Raw genomic sequence first — 21386 nt, 5'->3', positions numbered from 1 at the left:
ACTCTAAAAACATTGGAAGAATAAAGGGGTCATGCCATCTTGGCCTGGAGCTTTATCAGGCTGCATAGAGAAGAGAGCTACTTTGATTTCTTCTTCCTTAACTGACTTAGTTAAATTGGTGTTCATTTCCTGAGTTATAGAGTGGGGGATACCCTCTAACATCTCGGTCATATCTCTCCTCCCTCCACTAGAAAACAACTCACTGAAGAAGTTAGATATTTCTGTGGTTACTTCCTCTTCATTCGCTGTCCAAGAGCCATCATCCCTTTGCAGATTTCTAATCTTATTCCTGGTTCTTCTCCCATTGACATATACATGAAAGTACCTTGTATTTTTATCCCCATCCCTTAACCATTCGATCCTTGTTTTTTGACACCAGAATTGCTCTTTCTTTTTGTATGCCTCCTTCAGTTGGTTCTTGATCTCAGCAGTAACCTCTTTTTTGTTAACAGGATTCGAACCTCTCACAGCTTCCAGCTCTTTCCCTAGTTCCTTAATCTGTCTTTTTTAATTTGCTTGGAAAGTGTTTCTCCACTTCAAAAGATCTATCCTACAATTTATAATCTTCTTAGTAATCCTGAACATTCTTGAACCAGGCTCTTCCAACTGCCAAGCTTTCTCCACAACTTGTTGGCACCCTTCCCTTTGTAGCCAAGGTTTATCAAAATAGAACTTCTTTTTCCTTTTTTCCTTATGTGGCTCAGTGTCTAAAAAGAGCATAATATGGCAGAGGCATAAGTGTCCAGCTGTTGACATCTTGTCTTATCAAAAATCTGGACCTAATCATAGCTAGCTAGACATCTATCTAGCCTCTGTCTGATTTCTCCATCTTCTTCCCAGTTGTTACTCTAAGTCCAAGGATGTCCTTCATAGTCTAAATCTATCAAATTATTCTGGTCTATAAAGTCCTTGAAGTCCTTAAAGCTTCTCTCCTCTCTGAGATTTCCACTCCATTTTTCATCATTTGACACTATGTCATTGAAATCTCCTGCAATCAAGAATCTATCTCCCTACAACCTACTTCTATTTCTCAACACTCTCCATTGTTCCTTCCTAATCTGAGTATCACAACTCGCACAAATCCCTACAAACCACCAGTTACAATGATACTCATGATCCTCTATTCTGACCTCTATGGTGAAAGCAGTCTGATTAACTTCAATGATCTTAGTGTCCTCTTTCCACATCACAGCCATACCACCTGCCTTGTGCATTGCTTCCACTACAACACTATTATCAAATCTTAACCCTCTAGCAATCCTATCTACCACTAGTTTCCTGTTCTTAGTCTCACTCAAGAAGATCAAACTTGGAGAGAGGAGGTTATTAACCTTCCTTAGATGGGGAACTGTCAAGGGGCTCCCCACTCCTTGACAGTTCCATACCAAAGCCCTCATTTCCTTTGGGGGGCCCCATTAGGGAAGGACTCCACGTCCACCTCAGTCATAGCTGTGTATCTCACAATCTACAGAGGCTTAGCTCGTTTGCCTGATATCTCTTGCAGATGTACATCCTCCATATCCTCATTATGTAGCTGAACCTTTCTTTTCCCCCTTCATTCAATGATAATATCCTGATCATTCCTCTCTTTCAGAGCCCTTTTTGTTTTCATTGGGGACTTCAGCTTCTTATAAGACCTTTTTACTTGCTTGTTTATAGCTTCTTGAATCTTAGCAATACCTTGGGCCTCTCCCTGCCTCCCTGCCATTTGAACTGGAATCTCTGGTAATCTATTCTCCTGTTCCAGCCACCTTGTGCAGACTTCTCTGTCCTCCTCCATATTCTCCATTTCAACTAAAGATAGATTCTCCTCTATATTCTCCTGTGCTAGAAGAGGAAATTCAAGATTCTCCTTGTTCGAGGGTTGGGGAGTTTCCCTACTTACTTGTTCCCTTCGACTAGTTTCCACATTAATAGAGGGACCACTATGATTTTGTAGGACCTCCTTTTCACCCTCCTGATCTTTCGTAAACTCTTGGGTACTTCTATTTCCTAGCCCTGAGGTTCTAAGTGCCTCCAGAAGCACCTCTCCGGATTGGATCCTACTCTTCTCTCTCTCCACCATTTCTCCATTCTGAAACTTCCAGTATTTTTTATCCTTCACCGTATCATCCCTTTCCTACTCTTTCCTTAGAAGGGCTTCTGTTAATTCCAGCACGTATCCATGGGTCGTATTGGTTCTCTAGAAGACCTCCTGGAACAGTTATGTGTTCTTTGCAAGTCTGTTCCCCATGTCCTACTATCTACACCAATGTTCCTCTGAGCAGGGTTTTTGACAGATGAACATGTACCAAAACTTTCAAGTGCCTACCTTCTTTTCCCCCTCCCTGAGGGATAACAACGTCCTTTATATCTTTAAACACTGCTCCTATTTTCCTGCCCACCTCTTTGGAGAGCCAATGCACAGGAAGGTTCCAAATCTGAACCCATAAAGGAGCAGTAACAAAGGCACCATAATTCTCTTCTATCCCTTCTGACCATCTGTTCAGCACTAAGATTTGATTATTCATTAACCAAGGACCCCCTGTCACTATTCTTTCTTTATCTTCTTGGTTTGGGATATTAAATTGGAACAAGTTTGGTCCCAATTCCATGATTGTCAGATTCTTGGTGTAACTCCAAGCTGCGGTCACAAAATTCTTCACCCCCGTGAAGTTAGCTATTTTCTCACCCATGATTCTTCCTATCAGGCTTCCTTTACAGTCCTTCACTCCACTGCTCAGGTCCTCCAACTCCAGTTTAGCTCCAGAGATCTCATTCCCCTCCAGCAAAAATCTTTGTAATAATTCAGTTAACTCTCCCTCCATAGATATATCCTGAGAAGCTAGCGGGTATACTCTTTCTGAACTTAGAATTTAACCTTTTCAACTACCAGCCAAGTTGTAGTAGAAGAGAAAGACATAAAGAGTAGCTAAGAAGTGAAGATGCGAAAAAAAATCGGGGACAAACGAGTACGTCTAGACCGAAACTATCACAGTAAATGGGACCAGCCAGGCTTACGACAAGAGAAACGGATTAAACAGACAAACAATAAACGCTGTAAAACTAATGCACATGTACAGACCCTACCTCAGAAACGGGAGCAAGGGAAAAGAGATAATCAAGTTGTACCTTGCTTTCAGCTGTTCATAAAGTGTAGGACTTTGACTACCTTGTGTTCCCCCTTGAGAGACATCCTTAAAGTTCCATGAGTACGGTGGTTTAAGCTGCATTAATCTATCCTTGGTTACAGAACCAGATTGGTAGTGATGATGGCTGGGATATTGTGGGAAGAAAGTACGGGATAGTGTGAATTTTGAAAAAGTTTGAAAATTTCTGAAACTCCCACCGAAGAGAGGTTGGCTCTTACCCCAAGAGAGAGCTTCCTTTACACTAGAGAGAGGATTTCAGTAAAACTCCTTGTTCGTTCATTCTTCTTCTTCTTTTATTGCTTCTTTGCTTGATTCGTCTTGCCAAGATTAGTCCATTTTCTCTTCGATTGAGCTCTCCACCTATTAAAAGAACATATGATCAAAATTAAGATGTTTCTATTCAAATTGTAGCTCAACTATCACTATTAACTAGTAATTTGTATATATAACGATAATACAATTCACGTTCTATAAAAAATATTGCTTTTTCCATATAAAGGTGAAGGGTCATGTTGCCAGGAATAAGATACTTTCACTTAGAAATGATGAAGGTGATATTGTTAAGGACTATGAGCAAGTTCAAGAAATTGCAGTAGAATTTTGTAAGACTCTGTTCAGTAAATCTAACTCTCAGTACCCTGATTTGAAGGGCAAACTGCAACAAATAAACATTAAAACCGTCACTAGTGATCAATTCGATCACTTACTCCAAGCTAGTGTGTTGGCTGAAGAGATTAAACATGCTATGTTTACCATGAAAGTTGGCAAAGCTACAAGCCAAGACGGCTTTAATGCACTTTAAAAAAAAAAAAAGAATTGGCATGTAATTGGTGATAAAGTAATTCGAGCCGTGTTCAATTTTGTTTTGATAAGAAATATATGTATTATCCTTTGAGTAGCAGTATAATTACACCAATCCCAACGGTGCAAAATACAACACAAATGAGGGATTTCAAGCCTATAGCCTGTTGTAGTTTACTATATAAATGCTATTCAAAAGTGCAAACTAATAGGTTGAAAGCTGTAATTCCTCGAATCATTGGTGAGTATTAGAGTACTTTTATAATAGGAAGAAGTATAGCTGATAATATACTACTAATGCATGAATTGGTGAGAGGGTACAGCTCGTGAATTAGTGAGAGTGAAGGAACAAGGACCATTTCGAGTTAGAAACTGGAGTGTTCCTCCGCTCCTCTGAGAAAACCCACAAAAAATCTAGGAAAAATAGATTCTATCATATTAAAAACAGACTTAGGAGGAGTAGCTGCAGCTAGGACTTGAATAGGAAAGGATGAAAGCACGTCCCTGATCAAGAGCGGCCTGTCACTATGATAAATGAATTTACAGAGTCACAATGGCTTGACATGACGTTCCAAAAAAGGAAATTTTGCTACGGCTAGCATATGGTTGACAACCCAAACATCTCACTGGAAAATATTTTCTTTTTGAAGCAATCTCACTGGAAAATCTTGATAAGAATACCCAGTGATGCTTTTGATTACTCGCCGTCTTGCCACATACAACCGTTGATGGGTCAAGAAAAAACTATTACTTATGTTAACTTGCTGGCCTGAACAGTTTTCATATTTATGAAGAACATCCAAAATATACTTCAAAGAAGAATGAGTACCACTTGAGAAAACCAAAGTGTCATCGGCATGTCTTACACCCAATATATCAACTAATCTTTCATTTCCTTTTAAGGTTTGGATTCATTTTAAGTAATACTTAACTAGTAAGATTTTATAACTAGTCATGAATATAGTATCTAGTTGATATATAAAATTTAATGATTGGAACTTGCTTGCAATCAACAAAGAAACTGATAAGTCGCAATTGTGTCATTTATTTTGTAATTAAATCTCTCATATTATATTACCAAGTGTGCATTAATTAGCGGATTCCACTCACTTTTGGAAATTTGTATTGATTGCAGGAGTTGGAACAAAATGGGGTAAAAATGTGCAAATTCTCCACTACAATTACTATTTGGTGTAGGGACGTCAAGTCAAACCTTAACATGTCCAGAAAATGCGGGACAAGCGCGAGACACCAATTGCCAATTGGAAGTACAACGTGGGACTGCAAATATTCCATTAGCTTATTGTTAGATTTGAATTGGAAAAGATAGTTTAGCAAAAATAGGAAACGGGCCAATTAGGAGACTTTCTACTTTTTGTGGCTTCGATTGAATAGGAGAGTGAAGTTAATTGAGATTGGGACTCTCTTTTCCTAATACTCACTGGAGTAGCCGTATAGGAGTGGACAATTAGGTAGGAAATAGAGGGGAATTGGAGAAAAAGTAGCAGACATTCTTGACCACTTTGGATTTTGACTTTTGGCATATTATTCTTGTGACTTATTCCATCGGATTACTACTCTCAATTGAGAGGCAACGTACGCAACAATTACTTTTGCAATTTCGCGTGGGTTTTCCTCATCAGGGATGAACTAAATCCCTTCTTCTAGTCAAGGAACAATAGAGGTTTTGGTTCATCTAAAATTTGTGAGATCGAATTAATTTTATTTATTCATCTTATTTACTGGTATTTGCATATTCTCTGTTTATAATGTTTATGGTTGTTTTGTTAATTAAATATCTTGGGCCCGGACGTTGAATTAATTTAGCAACTTGCTGTCAATTAGAGCGTTAAATCCGTAATTATTTAATTGCTCTAAAATAGTGACAACTGGCATGATTGGGTTTGTGTCAGTGGAATACGCGGGCTAATCTAAAATAACTCTGTTAGTGCATTATTTGATTATAATAGGACTCCTCTAATACGTAAGGCAATTGAAAAATTAAATCTTACGGGCGTACCTAAGATTATTTCTCAATTAGACCAGTGATTAACGGGCATACCTTAATCACCGACACAGTAAGGAAGGGTTGACTGTCATCGCTTGTTTGGCAATTATAACCTATTTATTAGTAAATAATTGAAATTGTCTTTTGTATCGATGATCAATTAGGTGAACTATTACTGAAGTTATTTCTTGGCTAGATCTTTAGTTATTATTACTCTGATTTTAGTAATTTGTCATTTAATCTTTTGTTGGTTATTTATTTTTATTCAAATCATTTACTTATTGCCATTGCTATAAAAAAATCCCCCATTGTTACTTTGAACATCAAAAAGAGACAAATATTTCCAATCCCTGAGAATACGACCCTACTTGCCTTATTTACAAATCAATAATTATTTGTGAATGAGCCATCCCATTCGGATATATCGTATTAAGCAAACTTTTCGGGAATAGGGTGAATCAAGTAACCCATTGCACACCTAAAGTCCCTACTCCAGTACTTAGAATCGGGTTTTGATTATTTTAATTAGCAACTATTATTGCACAGGTTTGACACCTGTCAATTTTTGGTGCCGTTGCCAGAGACTGACGTCAGTATTTGTTTCTTTTAAATTCATTTTTGTTTTAATTTTCTGGTATTTTTCTAGTGTATGGCTCGTTCTTCTTATACAGGTGAATTGATTTTTGACCCTGAGGTAGAGAAGATCACGCGAAGAACGCGAAAAGAGATCAGACAGCTCAGAGAGAAGCAATCTAGTGCTGCATCTCATAGACTTGATCCGGAAGTTGAAGCAACAAGTCCGTTTGGTAATACTTCAAGTGATTCGGATTGAGAAGAAGTGACTATGGCTAATGCACAAACACTAAGGGAGTTGGCTGCACCTGATTTAAATCAGCAGCTCTTATGTATTATTTTTTCACATTTAAATGATAACACGTCTTTTGAGTTAAAATTTGGTCTAATTCATATCTTACCATCTTTCTATAGTTTACTAGGTGAGAAGTCTTACAAGCACTTGCAAGAGTTTGATGTCATTTGCAATAGCATGAAACCCTCGGGGATTACAGAAGAACAGATAAAATGAGAGCATTCCCCTTCTCCTTGAAGGATTTCGTAAAAGATTGGTTGTACTACCTTCCACCAGGTAGCATCACCACATGAGACCAGCTGAAGAAAAAATTTTTAGACAAATATTTTCCTGCATATAAGTGAACAATTGTTCATCTAATATTTTTACGAGAGACTATTTTTCAGAAACGGGAGTATAATTGATACTGCAAATGGAGGGACATTCGTGAACAAGACTCCTCGAGAAACGTGGGAACTAATTGAAGGAATGGCTGAGAATTCGCAGCAGTTTGGTATGAGGGGGGATGTCCTGACACGCAAAGTGAATGAGGTGGAGATATTTTCTATCCAACAGCAGTTGATTGAGTTAACATCGTTTGTTAGATAATTGGCTGTAGGAACTGTATCACAAGTCAAAGTGTGTGGGATTTACACTGCTATGGGTTATTCTACAGAGATGTGCCCAATGATTCAAGAAAAAAATTATGAGTAAGTGAACATGGCTGGTCACGCGCCTGCGCAAAAAAAAACAATATGACCCGTATTCGAATACGTACAATCCGGGTTGGAGAGATCATCCTAACTTCTGTTATGGAGGAAATATGCAGTCAAATTTCGCACCAAATAGGCCGCAAGGGTATCAACAACAGTATCAACCTCACCCGCCACCACCCCCTTCAAACTCAAGTCCGTCTATAGAGGAGATGATGAAGCAATTAATTACTAATCAACAAAAGACAGATTCTGGTCTACAAAGTATGAGGAATCAATTGGGATAGATGCAAGCAATGCAGAGTCAGATGAGTTAGATGGCGATAGCAATTAACTGCCTGGAATCCCAAGTTTACGAAAAATTGCCGTCTCAACCTAAACTAAACTTGAAGAATGTAAGTGCAATGACCTTCAGGAGTGAGAAGGAGATTCAAGAGTCTGAACTGGCGACTCCAAAAATAAGGATGAGGAAAAAATCGAGAAAGAACTTGAGGAGAAGGACAGAAATTGTAAAAATTTAGTGGTACTCCCTGACCCAATCATTGAAATTAAAACTAATCCACCTTTTTTTCCTAGCAGGTTAGAGAGCTCGAAGAAGCAGGACAAGGAGAAAGAGATATTGGAGATATTTCGCAAGGTAGAGATCAACATTCCCCTGTTAGATGCAATCAAACAAGTGCCAAAGTACACCAAATTCTTGAAGAACTTGTGCATCAACAAGAAGAAGTTGAGGGGGGATGATAATATTGTGGTAGGTGAGAACGTTTCGGTGATTTTACAAAAGAAACTACCACCTAAATGCGAAAATCCAGATATATTTACTATCCCCTGTAAGATTGGACATTCTAAAATTAAAAATGCCATGCTAGATTTAGGGACTTCTATTAATGTGATATTTAAATCAATCTATGATTCCCTAAATTTAGGATGTTTAAAAGAAACAGAGATAATAATTCAATTGGCTGATCGTCCATTTGCTTATTCGGATGAGGTAGTTGAGGATGTTTTAGTGCAAGTAGATGGATTAATTTTTCCTACTAAATTTTATGTGCTTTACATGGAAGATGAAAGTGCTCCAAATCCATCACCCATTATATTAGAAAGGCTATTTTTGAGTACTATCCAAATTAAGATTAATGTTAATAAGGGTACTTTCACAATAAAATTTGATAGAGAAGTAGGCCACTTTAATATTTTTGATACAATGAAACATCCTATTAATTCTTACTCTATATTTACTATTCATGCTATTAATCCATCTGTACAAGAATTTTCTGAATTTGCTTGTAGGAATAAATTCAAAATTGCTGCGAACAAGTATCAGGGGATGAAAGTAATTTATGAAGTAAAAATGAATAGAAAATTAAGAAAGAATGCTGCACTCAATGACTATTTAGATCCCGGAGGAGGGTTATATTAGAAAGGCTATTTTTGAGTACTATCCAAATTAAGATTAATGTTAATAAGGGTACTTTCACAATAAAATTTGATAGAGAAGTAGTCCACTTTAATATTTTTGATACAATGAAACATCCTGTTAATTCTCACTCTATATTTACTATTCATGCTATTAATCCCTCTGTACAAGAATTTTCTGAATTTGCTTGTAGGAATAAATTCAAAATTGCTGCGAACAAGTATCAGGGGATGAAAGTAATTTATGAAGTAAAAATGAATAGAAAATTAAGAAAGAAGGTTGCACTCAATGACTATTTAGATCCTGGAGGAGGGCCACCGATTACAAGAAAAATTAAATTACATCCAAATTGAAGAGTGGTGTTTAACGTCTAGTCAAAGACATTAAAGAAATGCACTCATTGGAAGGCAACCCAATTTTTTTTAGTTGTTTGTTCAGTTTTGTTTGATAGTTTAAATATATTTTCCCTGAGTTTGAAAGATTTCTGGCTTTCATTTTCGTTTTTGATGATGCATAGGTATCTCTATGACTTAACGCACCTGCGTCAACTGGGCGCGTGGCAAGGTGTAACTTCTTGATATTAGTCAGGAGGGTTTCCACCCTCATGACGTGCCCGCATCGAATCACATGGAGAGCTCTTCGTCAGAAGGGTTCTTACCCTCATGATGTGCCGCGTCATGTTCGCGGGAAAGGTAAGTATTGAAACCTTGAAGAAAATTTTGATTTCCATTTAATCTCTAATTTTGAATTTCGAAAATAAATTTTGTTGATGATAAAAAAAATTAAAATTTTTTAATTAAAAAAATTTCCGTTTAACTATAGCTTCTAATTTTCAAATTACAACTTTTTAAATTTACAAAAAACCCAAAACTATTTCTTTCTTTTTCTTCCTTTTCTTTTTTTTCTTTCTCCCTCTCATTTCTTTTTCTTTCTTTTTCTTTCTTTCTCTCTTCTTTCCTTCTTTTTCCCTAGTTCTCTCTTGGTCGCGACTCAAACTAGCGCCGTCGCCGCCTCTTCACTTCACACCTATGCTCGCCACCCCTCTCCGCAATCGACGAACAACGTTGCCGCCACTGTCGATCTCGCCGTCACCAGGCCGCATGGACGCACCCCGTTACCCTTCTGTCTCTTTCTGCTCGCAGCCACCTCCGCACTGCCACTATTCGAAGCCAACGTTTCCACCATCGTGCGCCACGCCACTACCTCGCTCTCCCTCTCTCTTCTTGTCGCAACCAACCACTGCTGCGCGTCGCGACCTTCCACTTTCGCCATCTCTCGCACCGCTGCTGTCCGCCGCCATTCCTCGCCTCGCGACTGTCCGTATTTCTCCCTTCCCTCGCATCTCCCTCTTTCACATAATGGTACAGGTGTTCACTCTTCTTAACTCCCACTTGATTAATTGGAACATAAGTTGCTGGGTTTGATTGTTGGATTCACTCTTCTCTCCGCCTCTCGACGCCTCCGCAGTCGCGTGTCGCGCGCCATTACCTCTGTCTCCTTCTCTTGACAGCTATCATTCTCTCTCAGAGATATTGTTTGGCCATTGTCTACGTTGGAGGTACTTGACAGTCGCTTTCCAATTTCTTTTTGGTATTGTCTGGTGCTGTTGGGTTTACCGGTGATTTAGATTCCGTGGCCGATTGACTCGTTTCATTACTGTGGGGCACACCAGTGGTACTGGTTGGGGTATTTTGACTAGCATTTGTTATTTATAATTGGTTAGCTGCCTGATTGAAAAGGAAGAACTTGTAATTATGTGGTTATTGTCAAATTTCTAAACTGCTATTGCTGGAATTGCTGATTTTGAGTTGAGATATTCACTGTCTAATTGGAGACTTGTTGAGATTTTGGGTGGGCAGAGTTTTACATTTGCTGGTTGAATTGAGTTGAGATGTCTCAGAACTTGGCTGCGTACTTCTATCACATTAGTTTCCATGCACCGTTCCCGCCTACCCGTTAGCCACTCGTGAGGGAAGTTTCATTGTTCTCTTCGCTTTACTTGCTTTCTACTCTCCATTGGGGACAATGTCGAATTTAAGTGTGGGGTGGGGGGGATTGGACAGCTGTGATGCTAGTATTTCTAGTTTTTAGTTTTTAGATGTTTTTTCTTTTTTTTTTTAGTTTGTTATTTGTCTATCTTTCGTTCATTCTCTTTCTTTCTTTTTAGTGATTAGCTCTCATGTGAATACCAAGGTTTGATGTTGGATTGTTGACTCTAATTCTGCTATTGCCAAGTTTTAGTAATAAAAGTGTATCTAGTTAATATGGTTGAGTCTAAAAACATCTCTTTGGTGAATATCGGTGATTGTTTGGCTCTTTTAATTTTTGGTTAACTTTTCTAGGCATTGAGAATGATTGTTGGCATTTTCATGTGAATTGATCCAGTTATTAACTTTAGTTCTCCATATTTGAAAAATAAGGCTAGCTGCTGCTATTTTCTTTGTGATATTTTGAGTTATTGTGTTATCTGATTGTAAATAAGAGTTGATTGTACTCCGCTAGTTGTTACTACTGAATAACCGGGGATCTTCAGTTAAAGTATCGATTCTCGCGTCAAAAGGTAGTAATTGCTATAAGTATGTGGTCGCGTAGCAATAGGAGCTGAGTAATCGGGCTCCTTCATCTGGCAAATATTGGAGTTCGCGTCAAAAGACTCTAATGGCTAGACACTAAGTCTATTATTACTATTAAAACTGAAAAAAATAGAAAAATAGAAAAGCGTGATAAAAGTGAAGGTTGTGTCAATATGTGATTAAAGCCAGCTTCCCGATTTGTGGATTTAATGTTGATATTTTGGTTAATAATTGGATCATTTACTGATAAATGTTGATCGATCATTCCTTTTTCTTGGAATAGTTAACCCTAAATTGGAGGAGTCTGCGGTTTAGAAACTAACTGGGGTGATGTTTCTTGGATCTTGACCATTGATGCTTGATATGTGTTTTTCTTGATAGCTCGGCAATAAGGTAGATGGAACAATAGCCATTGTCTAGAATTGGTGTTTGTTTGTTGTTCTCATACTTGAGAACAAGCATGATTTAGGTGTGGGGGGAATTAATAAGTCGCAATTGTGTCATTTATTTTGTAATTAAATCCCTCCTATTATATTACCAAGTGTGCATTAATTGACGGATTCTACTCACTTTTGGGAATTTGTATTGATTGCAGGGAGTTGGAACAAAATGGGATAAAAACATGCAAATTCTCCACTACAATTACTATTTGGCATAGGCATGTCAAGTCAGACCTTAACGTGTCCAGAAAATGCGGGAGAAGCGCGAGACACCAATTGCCAATTGGAAGTACAATGTGGGATTGCAAATATTCCATTAGCTGATTGTTAGATTTGAATTGGAAAAGATAGTTTAGCAAAAATAGGAAACGGACCAATTAAGAGACTTCCTACTTTTTTTGGCTTCGGTTGAATAGGAGAGTGAAGTCAATAGACGGCTGTTTTTATTTATTTAATGATGCATATTTGTTCGTATAAGTGCACCTTTGACATACTAGTACAAGGATACTAACTCAAACACAGACGGATTTTTTTATTTAACGGTGCAGTTTTGTTGGTAGAAGTGTACCTTACAAATTAATTCTACTCGCATCACTAGGAAAGATATTGAGAAAGATATAGAGTGGATATAATATTTTTGAGTAGAGATAGTAATTGTATAACTTAAAAAATTTTTTATAATGCACATAGGATCAAGAAAGTTGAAGAAACTCTGATAAAGGTCGTTTCTCACTTAAAACATCTTACTTCCTCCTTTTAAGAAAGAAAGAAAAATATGTTGCTCCAATTCTAGACCATGTTTTAATGCATATATCACTTTTATTGATTCTCAAAATTTCATAGAGGAGGCAGAAATCCATTTTAAATCATTTATTCTTCCATATCTTGAAAAAATATCATTTATAATATGTTTATTACCCTTTACTTTTAGAAACACCAAAGGTAAAGGCATTTCCTATTCTTTGCTAAAAAATTTGCACCTCTGGCTCTTGTTGCTTAATTTGTACCTTTCTGATTTTAGAAATATAAAAAAATCTACAAAAGTTATTTTAAAATACATTTGATGATGGCGATTTGTGCTAGATACCGGGTGAAAATCTATGTAAACTTCTCACGCATTTAGAGAATCTGTTGAAATATGTCATAACCAAATTTGGAAGTACATTATGACTGAAGGGACATTTTCATTGAACATTTTCAATTAGGTTTGTTTTTACTTAAAACGTTATTGCGTTAATAGGCTGGAAAATTTAGTAATTTTATTGCTCAATTGCAATCAATAGATCTAGTGAAGATATCATTAATGTGAATCACTGTATTACTTAAAACATTTGTTTACAATGTACTAAAATCTAGGTAGTTTGAAGAAACTTTGGTTAGGATCGTTGCTCATCACTTAAAACACATCTTATCCATGCTCTTAAAGAGAAAGAAAAATACGCCACTCCAATTTTTAACCAATATTTTATGCTAATATCACTTTTGTTGATACTCAAAAAGTTCACAGAAAAGGCAAGAATATTGTGACGCTGATACGACTCACGCCCTATTTCAAATGCAATCTGTGACACGACGAACCACAGGATCTAGAATTGGTGGTATCCAAGATTGGAAGCAGAAAACATAATTTGATCTTGGATAGCATAAGATGAATCAAGTTTGGGTAGAACGATATTACAATCAAGTGCGATTTTTGATTGATATATCGAATGAACATTTAGGACAGCTTTAAGAAATTCAAAGAAAGCTTACAAGAAGCCAAGAAAATTTTCACTCTCAATGTTATTTGTTGGGAATTTTCGACTTCCTATTACAAAGAAAAGACTTGCCTATTTATAGGCAACAATCCTACTTAGACTAATCCAAATGGAACTAAGATTACTGCACTTAATCCTAGTTTAACTAAAGTAACTACTCGACCCATCAATCAAACAAACTGGCTGATTATTTCATCTATAAACTAACAAGACTCATGGCCCAACAAACATCTAGTTGGCAGAATTTGGACTCAACCCTAACAATCTAGCTAACCAAAACTCAACATGAGCTGGTCATTTTTATTGTCTATGCAAATTAAACAAACGACTAATGGAACAAGTAACAAATGGCTAAAGCTTTGGCCAAAACTTGACTCAATCAAGAATATCAATCAGCCCCAAGTTGTAAGTCCTTAATCAACCTCCTCTAGTCGAACTCAAACTGGGGTTTGTAATGCATGGTCCCTAAGTTCGATTCCTTCAATGCTTTTGTGGGTTCCGACATGATGTTGAGCAACAATACAGCCCAAAGATGCTTCAAAGAAAGTTGACGAGCGCAGGATATACATATAATAATAAACTCATTCCATAGTCATATTTTACATTTATAACATTCTAAATACCCCACACTCGATTTTTCGCAAGTATACGAGTCGTGATTGAATATCGGGTATTTAGGATCGATCGCACAGAGAAAATTGTCAATTACTAATGATTTTTGAACTCCTTTATTATTTAAACTATCACAAATGCAATCTATGCTACAAATATGAAATAAAAGTAATAAAAATAACAATAAAAAACCCCTAAAGATATAAAATTCCTTACTACTCCTACAAATGAAGTTACTAGCTAAGTGAATGCTATTATTTTGGCTAGTTATGAAGTAATTTTTTAATATATGTGAAACCTATTATCACAATGAATCAACTATACTTGTACCTAAACCATACTCTCGAAGTTATGAAATTAACTACAAGTTCATTTTTTTTATGAAATTACATGAAACAAGTCACTAAAACCACATAGGTGCACCTCTACTCTCGTAAGTGTACTCTCTAGGTTTATCAATTCCTTGAACTAGTGTTAAATCCCAATTTTCATTGCAAATTTAACACCTTAAGATTATCACAATTAATGGGTGGTTAATCATGATTAGATAAGCAAAAGTGATAAATAACTTGCTCAAAATAATATCATCAAATAACCAAGTAAATATCACTAGCATGATATAGCAAGTTCATCCATAATATCAAGGCCATGTATTCTGCTTTAATCATGTAGAACTCAAGAATACGCGACATAAGGTCCTGTTTCCTGAGCTCGCATTTTCTTCTGCAAATTTTTGTAGAAATTTTTAACTTTCTAAAAATTACACTCTGTACCTCAATTGTTCAAAGTGCATTCTAGATCATTCTTTTGTCACAATAACCAATGCACGCACATGTAAAATGATCAAAACATATATTTTACCCCTTTTTAACGAATCAAAAACAATATTTACTCAAATTGAGGGGTCGAGTTCCTTGATTGAACTTCGTCTTTTTCACCTCATTTGGTCAATTTTGCTTCTATTTTGACGAGCGCAGGGAATACATATAACAATTGAGTTCATTCCACAATCAAGTTTTACATTTACTAATTTTATATACCCTACATGCGATTTTTCTGCAAGTATATAGGTCGTGAGCGAGTATAGGATATTAAGGGTCGATCTCATAAGGAAGTCTGTCAATTACCGATGTTTTTCGAACTTCTTTATTATTTAGACTATCACAAGTACTGGATATTAAATCTATAATATAAACATGAGATAAAAGTAATAAAAATAATAATAGAAATCTCCTAGAGATATAGCATACCTAACTACTCTTGCAAATGAAATTACCGGTTAATCGAATGCTATTATCTTGACCAGTTATGGCATAATTTCCTAATATTCATGATACTCTCTTTCGCCAGTATACCAACTATACATATAGTTAATTCATACCTACTTTCGTGGTTATGAAACTAGCTACAAACTCATTTCTTCTGTAAAATTACATGAAACAAGTCACTGAAGCCACAAAAGTACACCTCTATTTTCGTGAGTGTACTCCTTAGGTTTATCACTACCTTGAACTAGTGCTAAATTCTAATTTTCATTGCAAATTTAATACCTTAAAATTATCACAATTAGTAGCCAGTTAATCATGATTAGATAAGCAAAAGCGATAAATAACTTGCAAAAAATAACATCATCAAATAACCAAGTAAATACCACTAATAAGATATAGCAAGTTCATCCATAACTCTAGGCTTAAACTTAGAACTACATATTAAAACACAAATCCAAAACTTGCATATTAACCATACTTAAGAATCTAATACAAAAGATAAAGAGTTGAAGAGGAGATAACCCTTGTCACATGAGTTTCAACCCCTCCTTCTTCATCTCCATTTTCATCCTAATCTAACCAATATACAAGAGTGGATAAAAACCATACTACTCTATACTAAACTACTAAACTAAACTAATGAACTAAGGAAATTCTAGTAAAGACTACATTTTTGGTTAGTTTCTTTAGCCTTTCAAAGTTGTGAAAATGTTCTCCAAGGCCTCTATTTATAGAGGAATTCAACCTTATGGTGACTTATTAAAGTTGATGTAAATTGCTCCTGGGAATCATCAAAAGATGCGTCTTGAATTCTCTATACTTGCTTGCTCAGTTCCAACCAGATTTCTTGCAGATAAATTGGTCTAAAAGCTTGAGTGAATAGAGCACAAGTTACATAGTAAGTTACAGAGCGGCAATTGGGGATCCGAGGGCAAGATCTGAGGTCGGATCGCTCAAAATACCCCTGGATCTCATTTTTCTTCATTTTTGTGTTCACTGCACATTAGGATCCAAGGCCTATAACATGGGGATCCGAGCTCGGATCCTCATCTGGGATGTAGCCTCTGATTATAGAAGTTTATTCAAAGGTTTAGTACACATCTGAACTCGGATTTACTTGCTCTATTTTTTGTTTAAATTTATCTGATATTTTCTTGATATTCGAGGTTGAACTAGTTCTTGCGTAAAACATGAAAGTTGTAGCCCTTTGAGTTATCTTCCAATGCATCAAGAATCATTCAATTTGGAGCTCTATAGACTGAGAAATGACCAAAATACCCTCGACTGGTCAGAACTCTATTTTAGCTTTCGACAATGAAAATACACTTCTGTATTTCGACTTTTTGACTTTGAAAACGACAAAATGGACTTCGATGTTTTCATACTAAATGTATACTATCTCCTAATTTCAAAATGGTTCAATAATCACCTCAATCCGATACTTGTAACTCAAGATATTTCCGAAATACTAAAATGTGTCAAAGCTATGAAAACTTGCTTGCATTTCATATTCTCTTTTTATCACTTTAATCCATCATCAATCATCCAATTATCTTCTCAATGCACTCCATTTGATGATTGAATTCTCAAACCTACAAAAACATGAAGTTTTCACCAGAAAAATCTAGAGAAATTTAATTTTTACCACTTAAACCATAAAATGTATATATTCACTGGAATCTTAGTTAATTAGCTATAAAACTAATTAAAACACATAAAAACTAACTAATAAAATACACTTAAAACACGTAAAATATGCACTTATCATATTTCTCCATACCTAGAAAAACAACAAGATAACTCAAACACATAATTTAAACATAAGATCACATAAAATTAACATAAATGACAAAAACATTGGGTTGCTTCCTAACAAGCGCTTTTGTTTATAGTCGTTGGCTGACTATTTTACCTTATTTTTCAAGGAAGTTTTGTTAATGAATAATCCTTCATTTTAGGTCGTGGTGGATCATTAAAGGTAACTTAATAGCAAAAGTCACATGTTCTAATAATGTGAGAGATGGAAGTGACATACTTATCGCAAGTGTTTCATAGATATTACCTTCAATATGCATCAGTTGAGAACTCACCACAGGAACTCCCGCACAGTTTTCTTGGAGAATAATACCTTTAAAACCTATATTCTCAATACATTCCTCAAGAGTGGTGAAAAATAAGTTGTTAAGACTCATCTTTTGAGGTTCAAGATTAGTTCCAAAGATACTATCATGTGAAATGGACATTTTCTCATTGAAACATAATTAAGATTCATTATTTTCATCAAAATACAATCCATTTTCACTTACAACATGCTCACCATTCATGTTAGGGTCATAGTGCATATCTTTTTTTTTTTTTTCAAATTTGTAGTCTTTTATTGATGAGAATAAAAGTTACACTCAAAGAAACATCATTTTGAAGTACAGGATTGGACTATAAAGACAACAAATGAACCAGAAATGTTTGGTGCTTAGTTGAAAGGCAAAATATCTCAAATTCTCCTTTATCCTCAGCCCTTCATACGCTTAATTTTCCGAATTGAAGGCATCCCTAATCTGTCAAGGCGAATTGCTCCACGGGCCATAGTTGGAAACAAGTGGAAGGAGTCGTATAACTTGAGTTGATGCTCTGGATGAGAGACGCCCACATTGGACAATGCATCAGCGACTGTGTTAGCTTCTCTATAACAATGTGCAAAACGATCAGGATCTTCCACGAATTGCCAAATCTGCCTAATCTCTCGTCGAATCTTCCAAGGGCAGTGAATACGTTTCTGAAGAATTCCAATTAATACCAAAGAATCCGATTGAATATAGAGATTCTCAAAACCCCTATGTATGCATGTTTGAATGCCAATAAGAAGAGCCCGGGCCTCTGCACTTAGACATGTAGTTTCTCCAAGATATGCCGAAAAACCAATCAAAGGAATACCATGTGAATCCCGAAGAACCCCACCTCCTCCACCCAGTCCTGGATTACCCTTAGAACAGCCATCGGTATTTAGAGTAAACCGACCAGTTTCCTTTGGTTCCCAACGAACAAGTTTGTACGTGACATAAGTGTGAGATGAATACGGCCAATCATACAAATGGTAGAATGAATGAGCCTTGAAAACTTGTTTGAAATGAATTTCCACAATGGTCTGGATTTCCAAGGAAATGGCAAGACAAATGGCGGGAGATCTCATATGGACATCCTCAAATAATGCTTTATTTCTTGCTTTCCAAATTTGCCAACATACTATAGTGGGAAGAATGCGTCCAATGAGTCGCTGTATCTCTGAATCATATGAGTGCAACCACCAACCCACTATACAGGAGCGTAAAGAAGAGCCTGGAAAAGTCAATCCACATGAAGCTCCAAAATAATTCCAAACTGTTGAAGCTATATGGCCTTTGGAAAATAAATGTTCAATTGACTCCTCAGATGCGGAATCGCAGCAGAAACACTTTGATGGTAAATGTAAACCAAGTTTACGTAACCTATCCGGTAAAGGCAGCCTCTGCAGCAACAATCTTAACATGAAGAATGAAATTTTGAGTGGAATCTGAGGATGCCAAATGCTATCAAAAACCATAGACTTGTTTCATGCTTGCCTAATATCCCGAAATGCCGAAGCTAGAGAGAAGATTCCAGATGTTGTGGACATCCAAAAGACTTCAGCTTCACCCCAGTCTTCCGGGACTGGATGCTCTAAAATGGAGGGAACCAGATCCGTCGGCAATGTCTGATATAATCTACTCACATCCCAGTGTCTATTGATGATAAAATCACCAAACGACAAATTAGAGACAACTGTCGTACGGAGAAACAAGGCACCCCCTCCCAACCAATTGTCGTACCAAAAATGACAAGCTCCATTCTTGATATCCCATAGCATAGATAGCTCCACTTGTCGACTTACATTGACCATCCTTCTCCAGATTGCGGAGTCCAATGACCTGATTTCAACCTGACAAGGATGTAGTATTCTACAGTACTTAGCTTTCATGAATGAAGCCCACAACGAGCATCCCTTTCTGAAGTTCCACCAAAGCTTGAATGAGAATGCTGTGTAGATGTCCTGTAACCTCCGGAAACCAACTCCTCCCTCATCTACCGGATAGCACATCTGAGACAACTGTATCAAATAACTTCATACAACTCATGCAATTGGTTTTGTATTCCATCAAAGTGAGAAGTTAATTCATCTAACTTTTCTTCAATCCTTGCAAAACGGTCAGCGATTGCATTAGCTAACCTTTTTAAAGCTAACTCCCAAAAGGGTTTAGAATCATTAGATAATGGTTCGTTTTTTAGTTCCCAAGGTAAGGATGCATTAGCTAACCTTTCTATTGCTAATTTCTAAGATGATTTTGATTCATATTGGACATATTCGAGTTAGTAATCATAAAAACATGAAGAATCACTATATGTACATTGATTATCCCAAGCATAAGTATAAGAATTGCCCCACTTAGGGTTACATTAATCACAACAAGAATTATAATGCCCAAATTTATCATAATAATTCATATTTTGTGCTTGGATACATGTATGATTAGTATGATAACTTTCACACAAATCACAAATCATATGATTAGAATTAAAAGCATTAACATTTCTCTTTTGCTCAATCTCATGCATAATGATGTACAATTAAACTTTTAACATTATAACATCAAGTTTTGCCTTTAAACTCCTTAAACCATCTTCAAATAACATACCTTTGGTAATTTCTTGGTTACCTCTATTCAAGGAGCTTTGCATTTGGTAACCATCTATTGCCGAATTTTCACTTCTGAAGCATTGTCCCCCCCTATATATTTTTACTCTCCTTGAGCCCCTAAACATGTCTTCAAAGTAACTTAAAAACAAATCTAGTCAAAGAGAATAGATGACCCGACACATATAAAAACATACAAATAAAGACTCAACAAGTCACTAAATACAATAAATAAGACACTAGACGCAACAATAACAACAAGAAGAAGTAAAATTGTCTAAATTAATAAAGTTGCTCTTAGCACCGATATTGAACAAATCTTCCCCGGCAATGGCGCTAAAAACTTGACGTGCGTGGGATATACATATAATAATAAGCTCATTCCACAATCAAGTTTTACATTTATAATATTTTAAATACCCCACACATGATTTTCTGCAAGTATACGAGTCGTGATTAAGTATAGGGTATTCAGAGTCGATCCCATAGAGAAGATTATCAATTACTGACGATTTTCAAATTTCTTTATTATTTAGACTATCACAAATGCAATCTATGCTATAAATATGAAATAAAAGTAATAAAAGTAACAATAAAGAGCTCCTAGAGGTAAGGAATTCCTTACTATTGCAAGTGAAGTTACCGGCTAGTTATGCCATAATTTCCTAATGTATGTGAAATCTACTCTCGTAGTGAATCAACTATACTTGTAACTAAGCCATACCTATTCTCGTGGTTATGAAATTAACTATAAGTTCATTTATTCTATGAAATTATATGAAACAAGTCACTAAAATCACATAGGTGCACCTCTACTCTCTTGAGTGTACTCCCTAGGTTTATTACTTTATTGGACTAGTGTAAAATCCCAATTCTCATTGCAAATTTAACACTTTAAGATTATTACAATTAATGGCTGGTTAATCATGATTAGATAAGCAAAAGTGATAAATAACTTGCTCAAAATAACATAATTAAATAATCAAGTAAACATCACTAGCAAGATATAGCAAGTTCATCTATAACTCTAAGCATAAACTTTAATTTAACATGATAAAAACACAAATCCAAAATTGTATTATAGCTAAACATGAAATCAAATACAAGAAACAAA

The 21386-nt window shown here is 36.1% G+C and overlaps 1 protein-coding gene across 1 annotated transcript; it reads right to left on the bottom strand.

Annotated features, from left to right (window-relative positions):
* Positions 1-2243: 2243 nt before the first annotated feature.
* Positions 2244-2807, bottom strand: LOC113735529 (uncharacterized). The gene has a single exon (XM_027262527.1). It carries the CDS (start codon positions 2805-2807, stop codon positions 2244-2246), a length of 564 nt encoding a protein of 187 aa, XP_027118328.1.
* Between the last annotated feature and the right edge of the window lie 18579 nt (positions 2808-21386).

This window comes from Coffea arabica, chromosome 3c (assembly GCF_036785885.1).
Source record: "Coffea arabica cultivar ET-39 chromosome 3c, Coffea Arabica ET-39 HiFi, whole genome shotgun sequence".
Taxonomy (NCBI): domain Eukaryota; kingdom Viridiplantae; phylum Streptophyta; class Magnoliopsida; order Gentianales; family Rubiaceae; genus Coffea; species Coffea arabica.
This window is presented reverse-complemented; position numbering and strand designations above follow the sequence as displayed.

Excerpts from the sequence above, each read along its gene's own strand:
- LOC113735529 (XM_027262527.1), bottom strand. The coding sequence starts at position 2,807 with ATGGAGGGAGAGTTAACTGAATTATTACAAAGATTTTTGCTGGAGGGG.